Here is a 22,250-nt window from a genome sequence, read left to right on the forward strand (position 1 = left end):
AATTCGTCAACAAACTTAAATAATAGGTGTTCCATGACCAAGCAACCCACAGGTGACTAAAGTACAGAAACACCTTAATTTAGCAGTCACTGGAGAACATGTAATTAAGGCACTAATAGCTGAGAGCAAGGAAGTTTAGGAGAGCCCCGACGGCCACTAAGATAACTCAGGATGGACGGATGTGGCACCCTCTCTGGCCAACCATTGACGGAGATACTGTGGGCGAGCGTGGTCGTGCACCCTGTCGCTAGGGACATATTGAAGCCAAAATACGCTCCCCAAGTGCAAGTAGGAACCAATTAACCTCCTCTTACCTTTATTAAGAAACTCCAGTGTGCTCTTATGGCAATGCAATACACAAAATTGACGGAAAATCCCTCAAAATGGGCGAGTGTATAAAATGGAAAGGCTAAGTGGTGAAGTGGGCAAACCTGTCACTATCCCGGGGTCACGCTGAGGCAGGAGCGCCACCACCATGCACCTACCCACTTCTTCCACCTAACACAAGAGGTAAGTACAAGTGTTCCTGACGTGTGTTTACTTGTCTGGTCCAACTCGATGATGATAAAGGCAAGTTGGCTCTGTTCATTTATATTCTCCTCGTCTGTTTTAACATAGGTAATGGTGGTGACCGCTGGCGACTAACACGAATTTCATGAGGTAAATTTTCTTGGTGCTTTTCAACTGTTAATTCATCTATCTTGTTTTATTCGAAAGCTCGCTTTACCTTATTTTAAATGCTCTATTGTTTTACTTCATTAATTTAGCGGAACAAATATACATGTACCTCGATATTAATTAATAAAAAGATTGTTCATCTTGTGATGGCAATGAGCTTTAACTTACCGGAAATGGGCGTGACACAAACCAGTGAATCCCGATGACAAAATGCCTCACATAATAACATATAGTCCTCAGTAAATAAACAATCATAAAGAAAGTAATGTCGGTCGACTATGTTGAAGACTATGTAAATCATTTAGGCAAGGTAATTCTCCCGTCTTCAATAAAGTGCTCTTAAGAATAAACCGAAAATACAAAAGTTAATTTCCTTTAATTCCACTTGTAGTACATACATTTATCATTCTTTATATATATATATATATATATATATATATATATATATATATATATATATATATATATATATATATATATATATATATATATATATATATATATATATATGCAAGTAAATCACTGTAGGTGCGCGTGATCCAAGTAAATGCAGCCGCCTGCATTGTTGGAGGAGTTCTTAATTAACATTTGCTTTACAGTGCATGAGTTTTTAAATGTCACATTCCTTGCAAGGAATGTAATATGTTCTACTTAGGCCAGACGGGTAAAGATCTTATAACTAGACTTAAACAGCATAAATATAGTGTTAGGACAGGCCAGGAATCCAATGCTCTGTTCATTCATATGAGAGATAATAAGCATTGCTTTGACTGGGATAATGCCTCCTCAATATTACCTTGTAATTCAATTGTCAATAGGAACATTATAGAATCCAGTCTCATTAAACATACCGAATCTGTCAACATGAATTTGTGTAATGGTATGTACAAACTGGATAATTTTGTGATTAAGATGATTTGTAACCAGGTGAGAAGGTTGGGTCATCTTACCCTATGACCTGACTAGGGACAGCTGCTGTGCTTAGAGATGGCATGGTCAATTTTTTTATTAAGAAGATTAGTAAGGGTCACTGCCTTATGACCGGAACTCGATCTCACTCTCCTCTACTGTATATATTAGCCTTGTCAAGTATTACTCTTTAGTCTGTACTCACCCCTGAAGATGTGAATTACACGAAAGAGCTTGGGAACTTCGTGTTTTCTTTGTTTCCTTGTGGTTATCAGCATAAATAAATAAATATATATATATATATATATATATATATATATATATATATATATATATATATATATATATATATATATATATATATATATATATATATATACTGAGGAGTAACCGTCACTTCCAGGAAAAGAGTAGTCGGGGTTGACAATAAAGATATATGTTGGCGGTCAACTACACCTTCTTATTTACCATAGTCAGAGTAAATTTAAAAGTCTAAAATGCGTAATCAATAAAAAATAATAACAGTACAATTGTTTTTGTTGACTCGATTTAATTATGTTATTATACAGCTGGTAATACTAAGATTCTAGGAACGGACAGGACGGGGTTTATGTTTATCTAACTATGATAAAGGATAGAGATAGAGAGATCTGTGTGTGTGTGTGTGTGTGTGTGTGTGTACAGGGTGGTGAAATGCGACTAGTGTGGCAGCATTATGTTAGTGTTAAGGTGCAAGCAATGCTTGCTCCTCTCGTTTTCAGCTAGCGTCGCTGGCTAGCCCTCGTGGCAAACAGGGAAACATCATCCAGCTCATAATACCTCTCATCATCATCAAAACCCCTCTACCCCCAAAAGTCTTATAGCGACGGACAAGTGGCGACAGGGACAGGCGGAGATGACTGCCGGGAGTCTCTAGTCACAACTCTGCACATGGGCGGCATAGATAAGATGGTCGTTTATGCACAGGGATCTAGGCAGCCAGCAATCCGGTCCTGTCTGTGCGACTGAACAGCCCTTTCGAGGAGCCACTTTGCTCACCCCACATGGGGAGTGAGCAAGAAAAGGTGCCCTAAAAATAACCTGCCTAAATATCCAACCTGACTGGGCAACCGCACAATCAAAATCACGGATCAAACCAAAAGCAAACTATACACCCTCTTACGGTCGCTGCATGGAATGTCAGGACCCTTCTGGATATTGGCACAAATGAGAGTACAGAAAGAAGAACCGGCTTTGTGGCAAAAGAGCTGGCTCGGAGTAACATCGACATAACAGCCATTAGTGAGTCCCAGCTACTAGACGAGGTTCAACTCACAGAACGGGGATCTGGCTACACCTTCTTCTGGAAGGGTAAGCCAGCTGCGGAGAGAAACCGCACTTATGGAGTTGGCTTTGCCATCCACCAACGCATCCTACACAGGCTAACTGAAATGCCTCATGACGCTCCGAGTCCCACTGAATCACTCACGTCATGCCTTTTACATCAGTGCATACGCCACAACACTGGATTTAGAGGATGACATCAAGGAGGCCTTTTACGCTGACCTCGACAGAGTTCTAGCCTCTATCCCCAGAGAAGATAAGGTTGTCCTCCTTGGTGACTTTAATGTTAGAGTTGGCAGGAACCATAGGGAGAAATGGACTAGGCAAGTATAACTTCAACGACCTACTCCTCCTCAGCAAGTGTGTTGCACACAACTTCACTATCACCAATACCTTGCTTAGGCAGGCCGACAAGTTCAGGGGTTCGTGGCAACACCCACGATCCAAACACCGGCATCTCATTGACTACATCATTGTCAAAGAAAGAGATCGCTGAGATGTCTTCATCACCAGTGCCATGCGTGGATCAGGCCACTGCAACGCTGATCATCGGCTCGTCAGAGCCAAGATCTCACTTCACGTCACCTCAAAACGGCGAAGGCAGGAAGCCTCCAGAAGAAGTTTTAAGACTAAGCGTCTGGAGGATCCAGTAGAAGCACATGCTTTCAGAAAGCAGCTCGCACATGGTGCTGATAAACAACCCGACAACAAACAACCCATATCTCAGAGCCGAATGCGATATTCTCGACATTGTCATGACAAAAACCTGCATCGACTCCTCGGCCAGATCGTAAAAATACGCTAGGACTGGTTTGATGACAATAACCCGTCAATATATATATATATATATATATATATATATATATATATATATATATATATATATATATATATATATATATATATATATATATATATATATATCAATTTATTATACTAGTTATTTCAGATAGAGCAGGTTACTATAGTAATTATCTTACTGGTGTAAAAATGACGAATAACGTGCCCTATGGTACACTTGCTTTACCAACATTACAACGAAAGAGTTACATGCCTGTCTTACCGAGGACCAGGTTCATAGTCGGTGTTGGTAACAGCCTCCGTCCTGAACGATATACTGAAGATGTGGTTTGACTGCTGAAAAAAAAGGATCGTGTATTAGTTAACCTTAAGATGACGGCGTATGTTTAATGTCATAATTATCTGAATAGAGGAAGCACTGCACCTGCTACATGGTCTTTCTTGATGGTTGAGTTAATGAGGCGTCTTCTTAAAGTAGGAACTGTAATGTCATAACCAGTACGATGAATTGAAGTTTATGGTTATTAGTTTTGATATTTCATTCGTTTTACTTAATAAGAATTGGTGTTTGATTTATATGTGTTATTATCCAAATTACTCTTGTAACGTATATAGAAAAAAAAAACAAGTGTGGTGGGAACTGTACGTCTGGATATGTACCAGTTTACTAGAGCTTCTTGTTGTGTCGTGGATATACTAGGTACAAAAATTAACTCACACTGATTATTATATCACGTTCGTTAACAGGATTTATCAATAGAAAATGAATTGCTTACTTGTCTATGTATAAGTCGATGTATTAGTTGTGAGGAGTTGCCATCATTGTAAAGGATTTGTACATCTCGTGTTTAATAGCGATGAGTTATTATTTTAGTGATGTAGTGACGGTATATGCCAGTGTAGTCATTGTTCAGCGAGGTTTTTCTTGGCAAGTTGGAGACTGAAACACTTCGGCGTGAGGATGTGGTCAAGATCACATCCTGAGGGGCTGAGCTGGAAGACTGGTCAGTACACGCCCATCCTACGTGGGTTTTCCTTTCAAAAAGTCTTATTCAATTAACATGATATGTAATACTGCTAAAGAGTAATCTAAGAATGGTGAAACAATAATTATTTAAACTAAAATTATGTAAAATGTCGTTGTTGTTTTAATTTTCCTAGAGGGTACAAAGGTGGGATTTTCATATCTTGTGTCCTGTGATAATGTGAAAGGATACAGAATGTTCTCATGAGTATACCGTCGTTTCTTGAACACTCACGTAAAGTACAATACCTATGTTGGCTTCTAAAGGGACGTTGAAACAGAAGGCGATAAGAGTTGTTTTCAAGATAAGCACCAGAAAAAAAAATACGGGTAATTATCAGAAAAAGTAAAATTATGAACATTGGATGAAGGAAGAAAATACATACATAAACTGATTGAATAGTAAATGTGGTAAGACAGATTCAAGGATTAACAAGCATACCGAGATAACTATACACACACACACACACACACACACACACACACACACACACGTGGGCATAAAAAACTGAGTCATGATAACCTTGAACCCCTTAAAGTTCAAGGGACTAAAGACTATACAATGATGTTGTAAAGTTTAATTTAAGTGTATCCTGTGAGAGCCTAGTTAAAAGTATGTACCATGAAAGTGCCTAGATTATGGTGATTTGGGTGTACTCTAAATATCTGGTGTAAGAAGTGTGTATTAGAAGTGTATCGAGATAAATTAGTTTAAGATTTTTTAAGTAAGAATACCCTGATGACACTGGGTATTAGTATGGTGGGCTGGGTAGTTTGGATAGAGTGGGTTACGTCATATGTTTCTGGATTAAGGTGGGGATATGGTGGAGGGTTTTTCTGAAGGTAGTTGTGGCCAGCCGCGAGTAAGAGATTCCTTCGATTTAAGTGATATTCAGAAATCCCCAAGTGAGGTAACCTGAAAACCTTTACTGAAAGTTCACGTTTGAGAATTATGATTTGGGTACTTGATGTTGTCTTCTAAATATCGCCTGCAAACGACATTCAAGAACACGGTATTGATTCTTTAAATTAAAAAGAAGTTTTATTAAAAAGAATCAGTACAAATTTAGATTTACATACAAATACACGGACAGTAATTTCTTTGTGATGCCAGTAGTATTAGAAGTTGTACATTCACCTATATGCAATGGAAATCCACACCCTACTCGCTAAGCTTAGTCGGTTATATAATGCAGCAATCTTGAACTGGTGGAATAAATAAGCAAGCATCCTTTTTCCTTTCAGTCATGTACACACCTTTACAAATATCCCACCGCTGGGGTTCCCACATGGCCGGGGCCTTCCCAATAATATAACACAGATTCATTGAAGAAAATTAGTCTAGTCTTACACAAACAGCCACTGGAACATGAAAGTGATTTATAGGTAGTGTAGAAGTCAGACGCCAAGCATGTCTTAAATTACGTGCCCCGCAGGTAGCCTTCACACTTTCATCACAGAGATCATTATCCTTTTCTTTAACTAGCCTGATTAAAACCCGCGAAAGGATTCATTAATAAGGATTTTTTGTGGTCATACTGTAAGAATGTTTAGTCATAGGAAGAATCAAATCGTGTTCAATATTTTCATCCTTCAATAGATTATACTGTAGAAATCAAACAGACCAACAAATATATGTAAAGTCAATATATGTCTCCCGTTTAGTGCCACTTGATTTTTTTTTTTTTTTTTTATTTTATTGGGCACTCCCCTACATCATTGTGTAAGGTGAAGCGCAGAAGCGTTTACAGCGCCCAACAGGGAAGCATGCTAAGTTCATGCTTGCCTTTATGTCTCATGAGTTAAGGGCGTAGAAGCCTGAAGGCGTAGAAGCCTGAAGAGTCAGTGGTTTATGTCCTCAAGTTATTGGAAGCTCCAACAACTTGTCCCTGAATACGAATTCGCAACTTTCGACTTACACCAGGTATCTACTTTACTGCTAGGTGAACAGGGACTAATGGGGGGCTAGGAAGTAACTCCAAACAACTTCCACCGGCCCGGGAATGCCACATGATTGACCTAAGAAGAAGAAGACGAAGAAGAAGAAGAAGAAGGATTTCTCTTACATCTCCCACCATTCAGTTATTCAGCATTCTTCTTTTCCTTATTCTCTCTTTACTCTAATAGGCAGTACATAAATAAATATTGATCATTATCTCTCGTCTATTCTCATCAATATTTTCTACTTACTCATAAAAAAAAATCCTATTGCCTTAGTTCCCTCCTGATGGGTTAGTGTTATGATACAATTATTCTAAGAACTCCGCGTGCCAATACAATAAATCTGTCAACAAAATGATCCGCTTGCCTTAAGACACATTTAGCAAGAGTGGAATAGCCGGCCATAAGTTTGTCTCTAAGATCGCTTCAAAACATTAATAAAAAAGTTCGTGAGTGTTTTCTATGAGTCGTTGCGTTATTCGATATTTATAAATAAATCATCATCATCATGAGTCTGTATCAGTCCACTGCTATAGAAAACCTCCCCTGTAATACTTCAATCGTCTACTAAAGTAAAATATCTTCCGTAGAAATAATTATGTCAAGTGGGGATATAACCGAGTTTTGTGGCATCATCAGAACCACAGGTGAAAAGCGTCTCTGTGTAGCTTTCAGAGACTCCAATAAGTCTACTTTACTTATAGAAATCCCTGCTGCCTCGAGCACCAAGGTATAAAATAAGCTGGATCTCTATATTTACAGTAGCTGAGTCGGCTCCACTCAGAGAAGAGCTCACTGCTAGAAGCTGCCATTAGAGAAGTATGTATAAAAATTTCGTGAAAAGGAGGTAAATCTTCAGAGAAGTGTGTGTGTGTGTGTGTGTGTGTTTTCACACACAGAGTAGTGAAATGCGTCTAGTGTGGCAGCATTATGATAGTGTTAAGGTGCAAACTCTGCTTGCTCCCTCCCGCTATCAGCTACCACTGCTGGCTAGCCCTCATGGCGAACAGAGAAGCAACCTGAATAAGTCTTCCCCTGCCAGCATACAGCCTCTTCACCATCAAGTGTGCCTCCTCGTGGCAACACACGGTAACTGGGTGCCTCGTGGGCCCAGGCTAGACCAGCAGGGGATCTCAGGGTAGCAGTGGGCCCCAGAGGGACGGCGCATAGGCCCAGTGGCATGTGGACACGTCCTGGCGCCTACCAACCACTGCCCCGCTGCCTTGCGGATTAATCTTGGTAAGTATAAGGTTTCGGGAGGAAACCCCGATGGAAAAATCTGAGGTGGAGCCCCGCATCAGGGACACATGCTTACAGAGCTCCAACAAGACCCCAAAGGCGGTGTAGGCGGAAGAAGTGACCACCATGGGAACCCAACGGCGGTGTAGGCGGAAGAAGTGACCACCATGGGAACCCAACGACTACACCAGCGGAGAAGGCAATGCATGATGGACAGGCTACTAAGGCGAAACCTAACAAACTGGGCTATCGGCAGTCCATTGCAACTCTCCCTCTCCCCAGTCGTTGCAAAACTTGCACCACTGGATCAGGAAAAGGAAAAGCCAAGATGTGTGGTTGCAGCCTGCGCCCCTGCCTTACCACATAAATCAACTCACGCGCAGCCATCATCCGGCTAATCATACCTATCACCATCATCAAAACCCCTATTCCCCAAAAAGTCCTATGGCGACGGACAAGTGGCGACGGGGACAGGCAGAGATGACTACCGGGAGTCTCTTGTCACAACTCTGCACATGGGTGGCACATATAAGATGGTCGTTTATACACTAGGAACTAGGCAGCAATGCAATCCGGTCCTGTCTGTGCGACTGAGCAGCCCTTTCGAGGAGCCACTCTGCTCACCCCACGTGGGGAGGGGGCTAGAAAAGGTGCCTTAAACATAGCCTGCCTAAAAACCTACCTGACTGGGCAACCGCACCCAGTAAGAACATCCTTATGCGGTCGAAAATACAATCATATTCACAGATAAAAAAAAACTATACAACCTTTTATGGTGCAGAAGCTTCTCACCAAATTTGCAGATGAGGTTGTGGTGATGGTCAGTGAGAGCCAAGAGGGTCAGTGAGAGCCGAAAGGGTCAGTGTGTTGAGCGCTTCTTGATATGTGGAGTAAGAAGGGGAGAGAATAATCTTGCATGCCCTCTTTTGCACTTTTTCTAGGTGTTTGCGTTGTGTGGCATTTAGGGAGGAAGACCAGGTAAGGGAGGCATAGGTGAGCTTGGGAAGTATGTATGCTAAGTAAACACTGAGGAGCTCGGGTGCAGGAACTCCGAGGGAATTGAGTCGGAGGAGGAGGTGGAGACGGAAACTGGATGATTTGACATCTTCACTAACGTGTGGTTTCCAATTTAGTTTGTCGTCTATGGTGACGCCGAGGAGCTTAGTGGAATCTACAACCTGGAGTGTGTTGGGACCTAAAGTAATGGAAGGGGGTTGGACAACGTCGGAGGAGATGTTGATGTGCATAACTATGGTCTTGGTATGGTTGATGGTGACGTGGTTGTTGGTGGACCATTTTTGGAGACTGTTCAATAAATCCTGAAGGGCGGTATAGTCGGGAACAGAATTGTTGACGCTGATCCCAATGATGGAGTCGGCGACATATTTCCAGCGAACATCATTGATAAGCATAAGGAAGCATAGTGGTCCCATCTTGGTGCCTTGGGGGACGCCACAGGTGAGTAACTGAAAGGTGGAAACAGCCCCTCGGAAGCGTACAGCTTGGCATCGGTTACTGAGGAAGTCTGTAAGCCATGGTGTAAGACTTCTTCGAAACCCGAGGTCGATAGTTTTGTTGATTAAATTGTGGTCGACAAGGTCGAATGCCTTAGTCAAGTCAATGAAGGAGACAGCTACAGACGTTTATCGTTTCTCCAGATGGCGGTATATGCGTGTGTGTGTGTGTGTGTGCACTGAAGGCACACTAGTTATGTTATAGTCTATAAAATAGCTTGAGGTAGTATATTAATGTAACTAAGTGACTGGAAAACTTATAAATTTTTATTTTATCTTATCTATTCTAATATTGCAGCTGCTCTTCTTTCTTCTCGCGTAGTGCCTCGAGGTCCAGAGTAGATGGAGTTTATCGGAACAGCTTCCCTCCCTCTCTGTGTCATTCTAGTAAGATTCCGGAAATTTACAGGAGTATTTTCTCTTGCATCGATAATTTAAATAGTAAACGTTTTCAAAGAGCCATCAATCTTAGTTCAGTCGGATTATCGGATTAGAATATCATAATCTAACGTTCTGTAGCTGGAGAGTAAGCACTTGCAAAGGACCCGCCATTCTAAAAGGTTTCTGGTCATCTTACAAGCCAAATAAGAACAATATACAATCCCTTCCCTTAACCTTTCTTTTAACAATATTAAGGACGAAATTGGACAAATGATGGATGTTGGTGATTGTCCCTGAACAGCAAAGATATTTTGCCTCTGGTGTGTGAGAAATTGCTCAATGGGTTCTAAGATCGCCACTGAGACAGATAGCTTAATAAAACTTTGCCCCAACTTACAATTTATACAGCGTCGGAGGATCTTATGGTCGCTTTAACTCTTCATAACTAAACAGTAAGAGTTCAGATTAATGAGCTGAATATTTCATCTTTCCCTTCATATCATAATATAATCTAAGGTATAAACCACGATAGTCAATATTGGGGATGGCGTAATGCTTTTATATTTTGTGGTTTATTTTCCCTTACCCTCATCTAAGACACACTGGCTCATCCAAGACACAACGGCTCATCCACGACACAACATATGGATGACACAACGGCTCATCAACGACACAACGACTCTTCCAAGACACAAAGGTTTATCCACGACACAACATCTCATCCATGACACAACGGCTCATCAACGACACAACGACTCTTCCAAGACACAAAGGTTTATCCACGACACAACATCTCATCCATGACACAACGGCTCATCAACGACACAACGACTCTTCCAAGACACAAAGGTTTATCCACGACACAACATATGGATGACACAACGGCTCATCAACGACACAACGACTCTTCCAAGACACAAAGGTTTATCCACGACACAACATCTCCTCCATGACACAACGGCTCATCAACGACACAACGACTCTTCCAAGACACAAAGGTTTATCCACGACACAACATCTCCTCCATGACACAACGGCTCATCAACGACACAACGACTCTTCCAAGACACAAAGGTTTATCCACGACACAACATATGGATGACACAACGGCTCATCAACGACACAACGACTCTTCCAAGACACAAAGGTTTATCCACGACACAACATCTCCTCCATGACACAACGGCTCATCAACGAAACAAAGGTTCAACCAAGACACAACGGCTCAGTCACACCAACTCAGACAGAAGTGAACTTTAATAACCATGATTATTTGAATATTAATGATGTCATATTTCGGTCTTTACTTATGTCTTTATTATTTCAAGTGACTATAATGTAAACAAGAGAGGTTATAGAGGACGTGGACCAGATAGAGCTGGTTAAAGCTGCTGTGGATAATGATTCATTGTTTACTCTCAGCACCTGTTGACGAACTGGGACGTGACAGGATGTTGTTTTTGTGTTGTAGAGTTGTCACGTACTATTTTCAAGTACATGTACGCAGTTCTCGATCTATTTAATGTTCACTTTTTATTCAATGTCTGTCTACCAATAAACGTCAGGATGAAAATTTTGTCCAAACTTATGAAATATCTTAAATTCTGAATATCGACGATAATTTCATAGAGTAGATTGAGCGATCATTAATGGTGATATAACATCACTGTCAACTGGTTATAAGATTGACCGAACGTAAACAAAATATGAATCACGAAATATGTATACATAAAGTCAATCAAATCCTTGACTACCATTGTATGTGTGGTTAAATTTGAGACTTTTAAACCTTCAGATCATTAGGTCACATTATAATTATCTACTTCTTAACATAAAAATCTTTGAACGTCAAGTTGAAGACCAGTTTTTAAACCATCTAAAATCTCTGTAAACTTCTGTAATATTTCTGAAACTTTGAATAATTTTGCAGAATTCTATATTATTGAAAAGTATCTATTAAGCTTCTAAGTCTGAGTTGTAAATGGTTTTAAATATTCTTAGTCTATTTCTTTTAATTCTTGTACATCTTTTGATTCTTCGTAAACATTTGTAGGTCACCCAAGCCTTTGTAAAATTCTACGATAATTTAAGCTTACCTGATATATCCCACAGACCTTAATATTTACACCTTTGTCTTCCCCTCTCCGTTAGCGTCCTTCACCTAAACTAGGAATCGTGTCAGTATAGCCAGGTGTTCTTCCTACACGTGAGCCAGGCAGGGCTTCACGTGGTGTACCTGTCAATAATTCATGTGGCCTCGGGTACCTGACGTCAATGGAGTGCTATAATACTTTATTACGAGTCAGGTACATCGACTTACTGTGTGTGTGTGTGTGTGTGTGTGTGTGTGTACGTGTGTGCGTGTGTGTGTGAGTGTGTGTATTGGTTGGCATGTGAATCAGAATGTGAGTGTAATTCTGTTATGTCTACTCAACCAAATGCCACTACAGACCCCCCCCCTCTTTACCATATACACACATACAGGCTTGAAAAACCAACAAACTCATGGTAAACTGTAAACCAAGCCCATCACGAGATTTTCTGTCGAGTAAACTAAATTTGTACTCTTCTTTTTTTCCAACCTGCCAAGAACCCATTATTTGTTGGGGAAATTTTGAAGTGTTGATTATCTAAAACTAGGAAGGGTAGTGAGTAGTCTACAGCGTAAACATGACATTTGGAAACGGGAATTTTCTGATGAAAAGGTTGGATTTATCCATATGTTTTGGGCTCTCCGTCAGGAAGCATGACGTAACACGAACTGCATTGGACATATAGACGCGAGTATAAAAGCACAGGACGTTACTGGGGACGGTGTAGACCACTCCTTGAGGGCGCCGTGCTCCAGCTGGCGCAATAGCCAAGACCACGAGGTAGGGACACGAGAAAGGGGGATCAAGTGATCGAGCCCCAGTAAAGGGGAACAGAGGTCACAGCACTAGGTGACAGATACCTAAGGTGTGATTGAACTGATATCTAATAGTAGTAAGTTGAAGTTTGTCGTAAGTGTTGCAGAACCGAACGTAACACTAGTTCGCCCAAATTTAATGACAGTTATCAGGACCCTAATATAATTTTGACACACCTTAAATTAAATTAATATCCTAGTCCTAACTTAAAATAATTAACTAAACACAAAGATTAGTTACTTAAGCCCTAATTTAAACTAACCTTAGCATGATTTAACTCAGTTCTAACATAAGTTAAATAAACCCTAAGGAGTGTGAACCTACTGTCAGCGTCTAGGTTTTGATATCATTGTTGACAGTAGCTTACCTGGTTGTGCTGTGTCAGTCCCGTGTGTGATGACGACCATATGGTAGTCTTAATGTCTTTAAAACTCTTATGAATGATTAATTGGTTACATTACACTTATGTAATATTCATTCAACACCTGGGTGAGCGTCTCACTCATTTCTACATGTGGAAATATTTTTTTGACCGGCCGGGTTTTAACGCCCCAAAAGAAACAAACTTGAAACTAAACCTTACCTACTGTAGTAGCTAAACAAATCAAATTTAAGTTATCAGGTGGCTAATACTCCAAGTTCAAATACTTACTCATTTCTTCCATATTTTCAGAATGTTATGCGTGAGGATCCTTCCAGACGATAAAGATGAGGCACAGCGTTCACCTAGCACTGTTTATGACCACACTGAACCTTGCCCTGGTCTACATGACTAAACACATTTGCAGGTGAGAGTCTTTGATCTGGTCATACTGCAGGAAACTAATCCATATGTTGGTCTTATGTGGCTATACTGATTCGTACTGTGTTATACTTGACTTAACACCTAGATACTGCATGCTATAAGGTTATATTGTATTGCATTGTATAGTGAGCAAACAAAATCTATTTACTCAGTTTTAGCTGATTAATTTTTAAAGCTGGCGAAACATAATCAAAGATCTACCTCGACTACATATGAACAGTTGGTATGTCTGACTGGGTAGCATGATTCATCTGAGACGAGATTGCCTCTTTATAAGGAATATGAACCACATTATGGTTCGGAACATCACAAAATGGTTAATGTGGTAAACTGTATATTTCACAGTCATGGTAAATGGACACTAGGAATATGCTAAAAACTCAGGCTCAGTTCCCTCCAGGCCCGCCAACTGTTCAGAACTTTCCCAGAGAGCGTGTCAGAAAGGCGACGATACATTCACCCAAAAACTGTAAAGATACAGGTAGTTCTGCCGCTCACTGTACATTGATCATTATGTTTTTATACTGTCTATCCTAAACTTATTTTGAATTTGTTGGGAGTTTTTGTACTAATTTATTTCAGGTGTTGTGAACTCTACTCCTCCTTCGTAACGAAATCATCCTTAACAACTAACTACTAAGCCACCCCTCACAACCACTCATCCATCTCATCACTACTCTTACAATCACTCACCCCCACGACTCAAACCTCCCATCACTACGTCGCTATCACCCTTCCTAACCCCCCCCCCCCTTCATATCCAATAACCCTTCACTTAATAACTGCTCCTTACCCTCCTCCCCCATCACAACTACCCATCCCCCCCCACATACCCACTGCTCACAAACACGTTCCTTAATTAACCCATCCTTTAAAAACTTCGTGGCACTATTATTTAAGTCACATCCTGAAAAATAACCCAACTTTTTAAATTTGTGTAAGTAATGTCTCGCGTATGTCTTAGTATTATGGAGTTTAAAGACGTTTCTTCTACGGCAATTGTGTTACCACGAGAAGGAGGTGGGGAGGGGGAAGGAGGGAGAGGGGGGAGGGAAAGGGGGCGAGGGACTTTGTGATTATAACCTAGGGGGAGGGGGGGGGGGTAGTGAAGATGAATTGGAGCAGTTGTATAATCTAGTGTTGGATTTCAGTCTTACTAAATCCAATTGAATTTTGGTCTCCTATGGTTTTGTCTTAGGCTGAGATTCGATATTATGGCTGGAAGGTTCATTTGGATGGAAATTTCATTTGGATGAAGGGTTCATTTGGTGAGAAGGATCATTTAGATTGAAGGTTAATTTGGATGGAAGGTTCATTTGGCGAGAATTATCATTTGGATGGAAGGTTCATATGGCTGGAAAGTTCATTTAAATGAAAGGTTTAATGAATCCAAAGGTTCATTGGTATAAACAAATGTGAAATATCGGCTCCCAACTGAATAGGGACACATTGTACCTTCATCTACTGTACAACAGAAGAAGCCCTATAGGTTAGGTGAGGCAAGATACGTGGCTAAAGAACCGGTCTATTATAATGCTCTTCGTTGATTTACTGTTTTGGGGAAAGTACGGGATGATCGAGAAGTTCCTGTGCACCTGTAAGATTAATTACTCACATTGTTTTAAATAAATAACTAGGTTGTTAATTATTTCAGGTGCACAGTGACTTTTCGATCAACTTGTACTTTAGTCAGTCGTCCAAGAGTCTTAGAATATGATATCAAGATCCTATTACGATTATGATTAATATACAGTTAACCTTTGTAATACTTTTGTAAGCCATAATAGGTGTATAATATTCTTTCGTTTATAATCAGTCTCCTAGATTAATAGTCTTTCACTTATTATGACCTTTTAGACGTAATTTTTCCCCCAAATTTTCTTTAAATTAACATAAAATGAGTGTCATTCCCTGACGAGTTTCTCAGCCGCTCATTAGCGAGGTCTTGTGCTGGGGACGAAGGGTGGCTTATCAGAGTCCTGATTTTAGCTCCTTTCAAAAGAAATTTAACTCCATAATTTTCATCTTTTTTTCCTTATTTCTGCTCCCGTTTAAAAAAGGAAAACCTTGTGTACGCTGTTTGTTAGTCTGGCTGTGGAAAATCTCTGGGTTTTAAGTATGACATCGATTTTAAGGAGATGAAATTTAGTTTTAGTTGATTATAGATGAGCTTAGTCCCACTTACATGAAGGTAACATTCACTCTTGTAGGTAAATACCATCACTGTCATGCTGCCAGGGAACATTATTATATAACTATATCCAGAGTGACTCGAGCTGAATCTTTGTTATACGGGAGAACTAAATTGCAGCATCATTTGTATTCTCATCCATGATCCCAGCACAGGGAATGTTCGTATAAACACAGATCTACTCTTCTTGTATGCCGTGTAGTGTAGTGTAATGGGGTTATCATCACGTGGTTTTCTCGGTGTTATTAGATGCTATTTTTACTGTCAGTCATGTACACTGTTGAAGGTTTTATTATGTAGGTTTGCAGTATATCAAGAATATGAGACACAGTAATATTTTTCACAATACTTATTTATTCCTTCTTCCTGTTAAACTGAAGTTCAATGAATAAATAAAAACATTAATCCGATTCTTAACTTTAAATGGTAATGCTATAATCAACGAAGGATTATCCCACCCCCCAAAAAATTATATTCAAGCAGAGATTAACCACAACTTCCCAACTCATGTTTTTAACCCAATAGTTTTATACCTTTTCTTATTTACCAAGTCCAGTCACTGTTTCTTTCTCTCGCTAACATGTAGTACAGCAGGTGAATGTTTCTCCTGTAAAGAAGCCAAAAGTGTTATCTCTGCCAGTGAGGCCTCCTGGCATCACCAAATCACACATCCTTCACATCTCATCTTTCAACTTCTTCTTCTTCTTTAGATACAACTGCATTGACCTACCCCAGGAAGAGCTCTCATCCCATGTGTCTCAGGGGATCATCTCCAACAGGGCGCACTGCATACACTGCTGCCCACACAGTCTCCTGGGCTTCCCCGTCGACCAGTACCACAACCACTCCTTTAACATCAGCTGGTGAGGATACTGGGTTGTCATCTGATGGGTTAATGGATACCCTGATGAGTTTTACATTAACTGATAGGTTGATAGGTGGCTTAATGTTTGTCTGGATTATCTGATGATGGGCTTGTCATAATCCGATGAAGATCTGGGCGATATGATGAGTTGATGGATTGATTGACAACTCACTGGGTGATCTGATAGTTTTTAAAGATTAGATTAATGAGTTGGTTACCTGACTAGTTGATATAAAAGTTGATGGGCCGATGGATTGCCAAGACCCGATAGATAAATAAAATAGTCGAATTGGGTGATGATTCTATTCTACCTTCTGTATTTTCATTAATTCCACGTTTTAATTTGCGCAATTATCCACCAAGAAGGATCATAATCTCCTATTTCTGCACCTTTCAGGAAGTTCAATGGCAAGGAGTTTCTACCAAAGAGGAACGGTAATTCCTTCAAGGCGCTTCTAGACAATATGACCTTAAAGTCGAAGCATGTAATGGTAGGGGACGAAGGCGTCTACACCTGCACCGTCAAGGACACCAACGGCACCTCCGTCACCAGGAACATCAGCCTTTGTGTCAATGGTTAGTATGAAGAGTTATTTTAATGTTGCTCTTACCTACCTAGACTGTCCAAAAAAAGATCGAATTAATAATTAACAGTATGTATTAAATAACAACTAATCCATGGTTAAAGTAATTAATGGTATAGACTAAATATTGTACCATAGATAATGAAGAATGGATGGTATTTATGTATAATGAACAATATACGATATGCAACGAATACCAGATTTTGAATAACAAGACAGTAGTGACCAATAAATGACATGCAAAATATCTTAGAAAAATACGAACAAAATAAACTCTCTTTTACTGCACATTTTAAACGCAATCCACATAGACACAGGATATATTTGATGTAATATAGAATGGACATCTCATCACACGCTCTGCAAATATGACGGCAGTAATGTGTGTAGTAGCTATGTATATATATTGGCATATTAGATGATCGGCTGGAACAGTATTTGTAGTCCCTCATATTAGAGCGTGAGTCATCAGTGCTGACTTTGAAACGGATGTCAATAATGTTGGTGTTTTAACTCTATTTCATGGATATAGTTGAAAAAATAAAACTAGTCGCTTGTATAATGTACCTAACCTCCTTTATGTCTCACAGCGAACGAGGATACAGTTGGTAATCAATTCTCTTCGAACGTGTCAAAAGGCGCTTCAGTCCTCCCAGGCGAGAGTGTCACCTTCACCTGCTCAGGCTACACAGGGAGTATCAGCTGTCATCTCCCTCAGGAGCATAACATTACCTGGACCAAGAAAGCCCTAGATGGTTCATGGGTTCCTGTAGGTCTCCTGCGACACGTTCATACCTCCCAACATGAGGATGAGTAAGGATGGTTCCAGTTATACTCACATAGTGTTGATAACTCCAGCTGTTAGGACGCCTACAGATAGTAACAATCAATCAGACTTTACTCTTAGGCTATATATTTTTTGTTGTTGTTGAATATATACGCAGTCATTAACGTTTTATGATTGGGTTTTACTCTGCAATCATTCGAATTGTGAAATAGTAAAGTACATAAATTATGAAACGGGCATTACTGTTACTTCTACAGTATATAGAGAAAGATTTTTTAATCTAAAATATTAGACATGTAGCAATCAGCAGTTACAGCACCTAGTTGGGGAGAATTGAGAGATATTGAGAGATCTTCCCCCAGGGACGAAATAATGATGAACCACCTGAAGATCAGTAAAGTCGAGGAGGATCACTACGGACTCTACCGCTGCACCTTCACCAACCACAACGGTCACTTCATGGTCAACGGCACACTTCTCAAAGGAGGTGAGTGATGCGCTGTAATATGACTGATGGTTTTGGTAATGACTTTTACTCCCACAATGTTGCCTCATGGTGATGGAGCTGTTAATGTTGTTAATTCTAGTAGTAGTAGTAGTAGTAGTAGTAATAGTGTTATTATCATCAATATTATATCAGACACGTCATTAATGATGGCATTTCTTGGTGTTGGCACCAAGACTGACTCAACTATCATCACTCCCTCTATTGTTATTAATACTGCCACCATTATCACTACTACCATTAGTGTTATAAATACTATCAGTCACATCACTTCTATTACTACACTAGCCATCTACCACACCTCTAACATTGCCTGACCTATTTCAGTGGTGGGGAAGAAACTAGTGATTGGACAGTACAAGGCGGTGGTTTTGGTGGTGACGATCTTGACGGTGTTCCTGGTGGTGGTCTGCTGCGTCTGTCCCCGCTCCAGGCTTGTCATCGCTCTCTACTGCAGAGGCAAGAGCGCTCCTTTCCCTCCAGGTACTTCCTCAGGCACTGCAGCCAGTCTTTTAGCCTTACTCTCAACGTTGGTTTGGGGTTCCTCAGCTGTTAAGAAGATTAGTGAGAGATTACTGTAATTCATATTGATCACTGATCGATGTCATTCAGAGATAAAACGCTACTTGTTTTCAACTGCAGAATCAAATTCACTTCAGCCGGCATGACATAACCTAAATTCATTTTCCTAGTAGCGCTGAGAGCTATTACATAAATAATGTTGCAGCTTTAGAAAGTCTGGCCAGGACGAGTTGTTGTCAGTGCAAAGAGTCTTGCTTATTTGGGATATATTGTATATAAAGTCTCCTTCCAAATGTTTTGAGTTTCCGTTCACTTATACAAGGCCTCCCTCCCTCCACTTATATAAGAGCTCCCTCTACTTATTTAGGGCCTCCCTCTCCCACTTATATAAAGCCTCCACACCTAAGTCTCAGCTTCTTTTACAGGAACTTCTCTATACGAGGCAAATGGAGTCTGAATGTAACACTTTTATTATCTCTCTCTCTCGCTTTCTCTCTCTCTCTCTTCTCAATGTTTCACTCACACTTTGTTTACAGCAGCTCCTCCCTCATATGTGGCTCTCGGAATCAAGGGTTCAGAGGCAGGGCAGCCAGAAGGGAAGGATATCAGCTCTCTGCCTCTCCTACAGTGTCTTCAAGTTTAATCAACGTGTTGCTAGTCATTATGGCGAAGATGTCTAAAGAGTCATTCTTTATGTTTGATGTTTTGATGGTGTGAGAATGTAAAGATATAGGCTACTGTCTGATCTGATTGTATGGTTATATTTGTTCTCAAAATATATATGTACATAGTTATTATTATTCCACTGTGATAATTTTATTCCATTATGATTATTTTATTTGTGGGTATATGAATGAGATGTAGATTTCTAGTATGTATAATTACGTTCATATGCCAAGAAAACATTGTTGGAACGGTGATATATATATATATATATATATATATATATATATATATATATATATATATATATATATATATATATATATATATATATATATATATATATATATATAGACTGTTTAATTGTCTGCCTATCTTTGTTAACCAATAAGCCGCTAGACAGTCCTTAATTGTGGGTCATCCCACATGATTTAATCTGACAACCCCGGACACTCACCCTCCCATACCACCCACTGTCCTCCCCATATCACGAAATGAACAAGACATTTATAAAACAACTAAAATATCTTCATTGAACAATTTGTTTTTCTATAAATGTGTTCGTGTAACCTTCATAGTCTACACGTGTTTGTGATAACTTGTAAGTCGCTGAGGCCATCCAGGCAGTCATACGAACACCAGCAGAGAAGTAACACTAATCTTTGTCCAACACAACGCTGGCTTCATCTACCGCCCGAGACTCGAGATTAACGTGACCACTTTAGATACTCGTACATGACACAACAACACAGAAGTTACATTTGCCTTTTATTTTACACAATTTCGTATCTACGGATTTCATCTAACTGTAAGATACTAAGATACATCCTTCGTCCGGATCATCCAGTCGCTAAATATTAATATAAATAAGCAAATTTATAACAACAAGGCCTCAGTAAATAAGCACTCTGTTTTATGAACAACATAAAGTATAAAAGAAATAAGAGATTCCTCGCTGGTATCATTTGTGAGCCATAACAGAGACTTAGTGTCCAGACTCGGCTTGTGACCGCAGCAGCCACCACAACTCTCGCCACACAGCGTCAATACTGTGTTCTTCCTCCCTCGAGGACTTCTTATCTTTGTCTGTCTCTGGGTTTATGTTCCCTGATGATCGATACTTTGGGAATCATGAGTTTAGGTGAATTCCCAATTGATGGCTGGTTTGTGTTTTACTTTATTTATAAATAAAATTTATTGACAATTATTAAAAAAAAAATCCTAAGCGAATGACACCTTGTTTAGTATAAAATTATGACGATAATTTGGATGTTTATATTTTCATCCAAAATTTAAAAAGAAGATTGACAAAAAAACAGTGCCTCTCATACAACGTGAAACGATTTGACACACACACACACACACACACACACACACACACACACACACACACACACACACACACACACACCCATCTGGATATAACACCTCGTAGATTCTATGATTTTTTGCCCACACGAATATCTTATGTATGAATGTCAGATAGGAATAAAACATTCAGAGGAACAAAAAAATATAAAACGAGTTTCCTTTTGAAGTTTCAGCATAAATAAAAAAGACACGCATGTACATTTGATCTGGAAATAACACATTGTAGATTCCGGGACTTTCTGCTCAGACAAAAACATCACACGCATGAATGACACACACTTTATGGCCTCACCAAAAACCTTGCAAGCATCAATCACACACACACAGGACTATGTGACTTTGTATTCACCGCAGCAGGACACACTGAACTAAGGCATCAGGTACAAAATTCTGATGAGATTTTCATTACTACAGTCATGCATGCGGGCGAAGGAAGGTGTATATCAGACAGTCAATATTCTCTGGCTGGAGAGGTCCCACGTGGCAAGGTTGACAAGTCACAGAGTTGTAAAGTTTATTCCTTTCGGTGTTACGAGACTGGCTGCTTTGTCCAGGCTGCGAGGCTTGGGGGTACACTCGTTGCTTATTTATATTTTTCTCTCTGTCTTTTTCTTTAATTTTTCTTTGTCTGTCCATTTTTAGTTAATTTCTATTTCTGTGTTTCTTCTATTTTTTGTCTCACTTCCTTTGTTCTCTCCTTCTTTGTTTACTTTCTCTGTTTTTCCCCTTTTCGTTTGCCTTTTTCTTTCTTTATTTATCACTTTCTCTCTTCCTTTTCCATGCATCTTATACACTGTCTTCCTCTCTGTAATTACCCAACGGTAAATGCATATTTGGATTAACGAACAGCCGCAAGATTTGATTTTTTTTTTATCGAATCTTCAGCTCTAGTCGATGGTTATTACACCTGTATAAATCTCTGTTTCCTTCCTGACCTCTCCCCAGTTATAACATAGACAATATATACAAGTTTATATAGAAATATTAACTTTGGCTTTTCCTGGACCTAAACAGCTTCACGGTATATTACGGTTATATGTATGATAATGAAGCTTGCATTTGATATTAATTGAATATTAGTGCTGTCATTATCATCAAGGGCAGCACAGGCAGTCATCAGCGACAAGTCAAGCATTTTATTATGAACATAGAAATTCAATTATCTGGTACTCAGGCTATTTAATGAAGTCATAATTAATTGATGTAAATAAATACGTACACAATTTTACACTCGGTAC

At 39.7% G+C, this 22,250-nt stretch overlaps 1 protein-coding gene across 3 annotated transcripts in view; it reads left to right on the plus strand.

Moving 5' to 3' along the window:
- The first annotated feature begins 212 nt into the window (after positions 1 to 212).
- Positions 213 to 22,250, plus strand: part of LOC121875633 — a 30,351-nt gene continuing 8,313 nt past the window's right edge. Inside the window, exons 1-7 of one of the 3 annotated variants that reach the window (XM_042380236.1) lie at positions 213 to 510; positions 13,393 to 13,507; positions 16,426 to 16,578; positions 16,978 to 17,156; positions 17,755 to 17,977; positions 18,314 to 18,438; positions 18,784 to 18,939. In XM_042380236.1, coding sequence (XP_042236170.1) covers positions 13,428 to 13,507; positions 16,426 to 16,578; positions 16,978 to 17,156; positions 17,755 to 17,977; positions 18,314 to 18,438; positions 18,784 to 18,939 — 916 coding nt within the window. In that variant the 5' untranslated portion in view covers positions 213 to 510; positions 13,393 to 13,427. Of the gene's footprint in view, positions 511 to 12,598; positions 12,796 to 13,392; positions 13,508 to 16,425; positions 16,579 to 16,977; positions 17,157 to 17,754; positions 17,978 to 18,313; positions 18,439 to 18,783; positions 18,940 to 22,250 lie in introns of those variants that run through there. The other 2 variants (XM_042380237.1, XM_042380238.1) reach the window with 2 other exon arrangements.

This window comes from Homarus americanus, unplaced genomic scaffold (assembly GCF_018991925.1).
Source record: "Homarus americanus isolate GMGI-L3 unplaced genomic scaffold, GMGI_Hamer_2.0 scaffold22250, whole genome shotgun sequence".
NCBI classification, from domain to species: Eukaryota; Metazoa; Arthropoda; class Malacostraca; order Decapoda; family Nephropidae; genus Homarus; species Homarus americanus.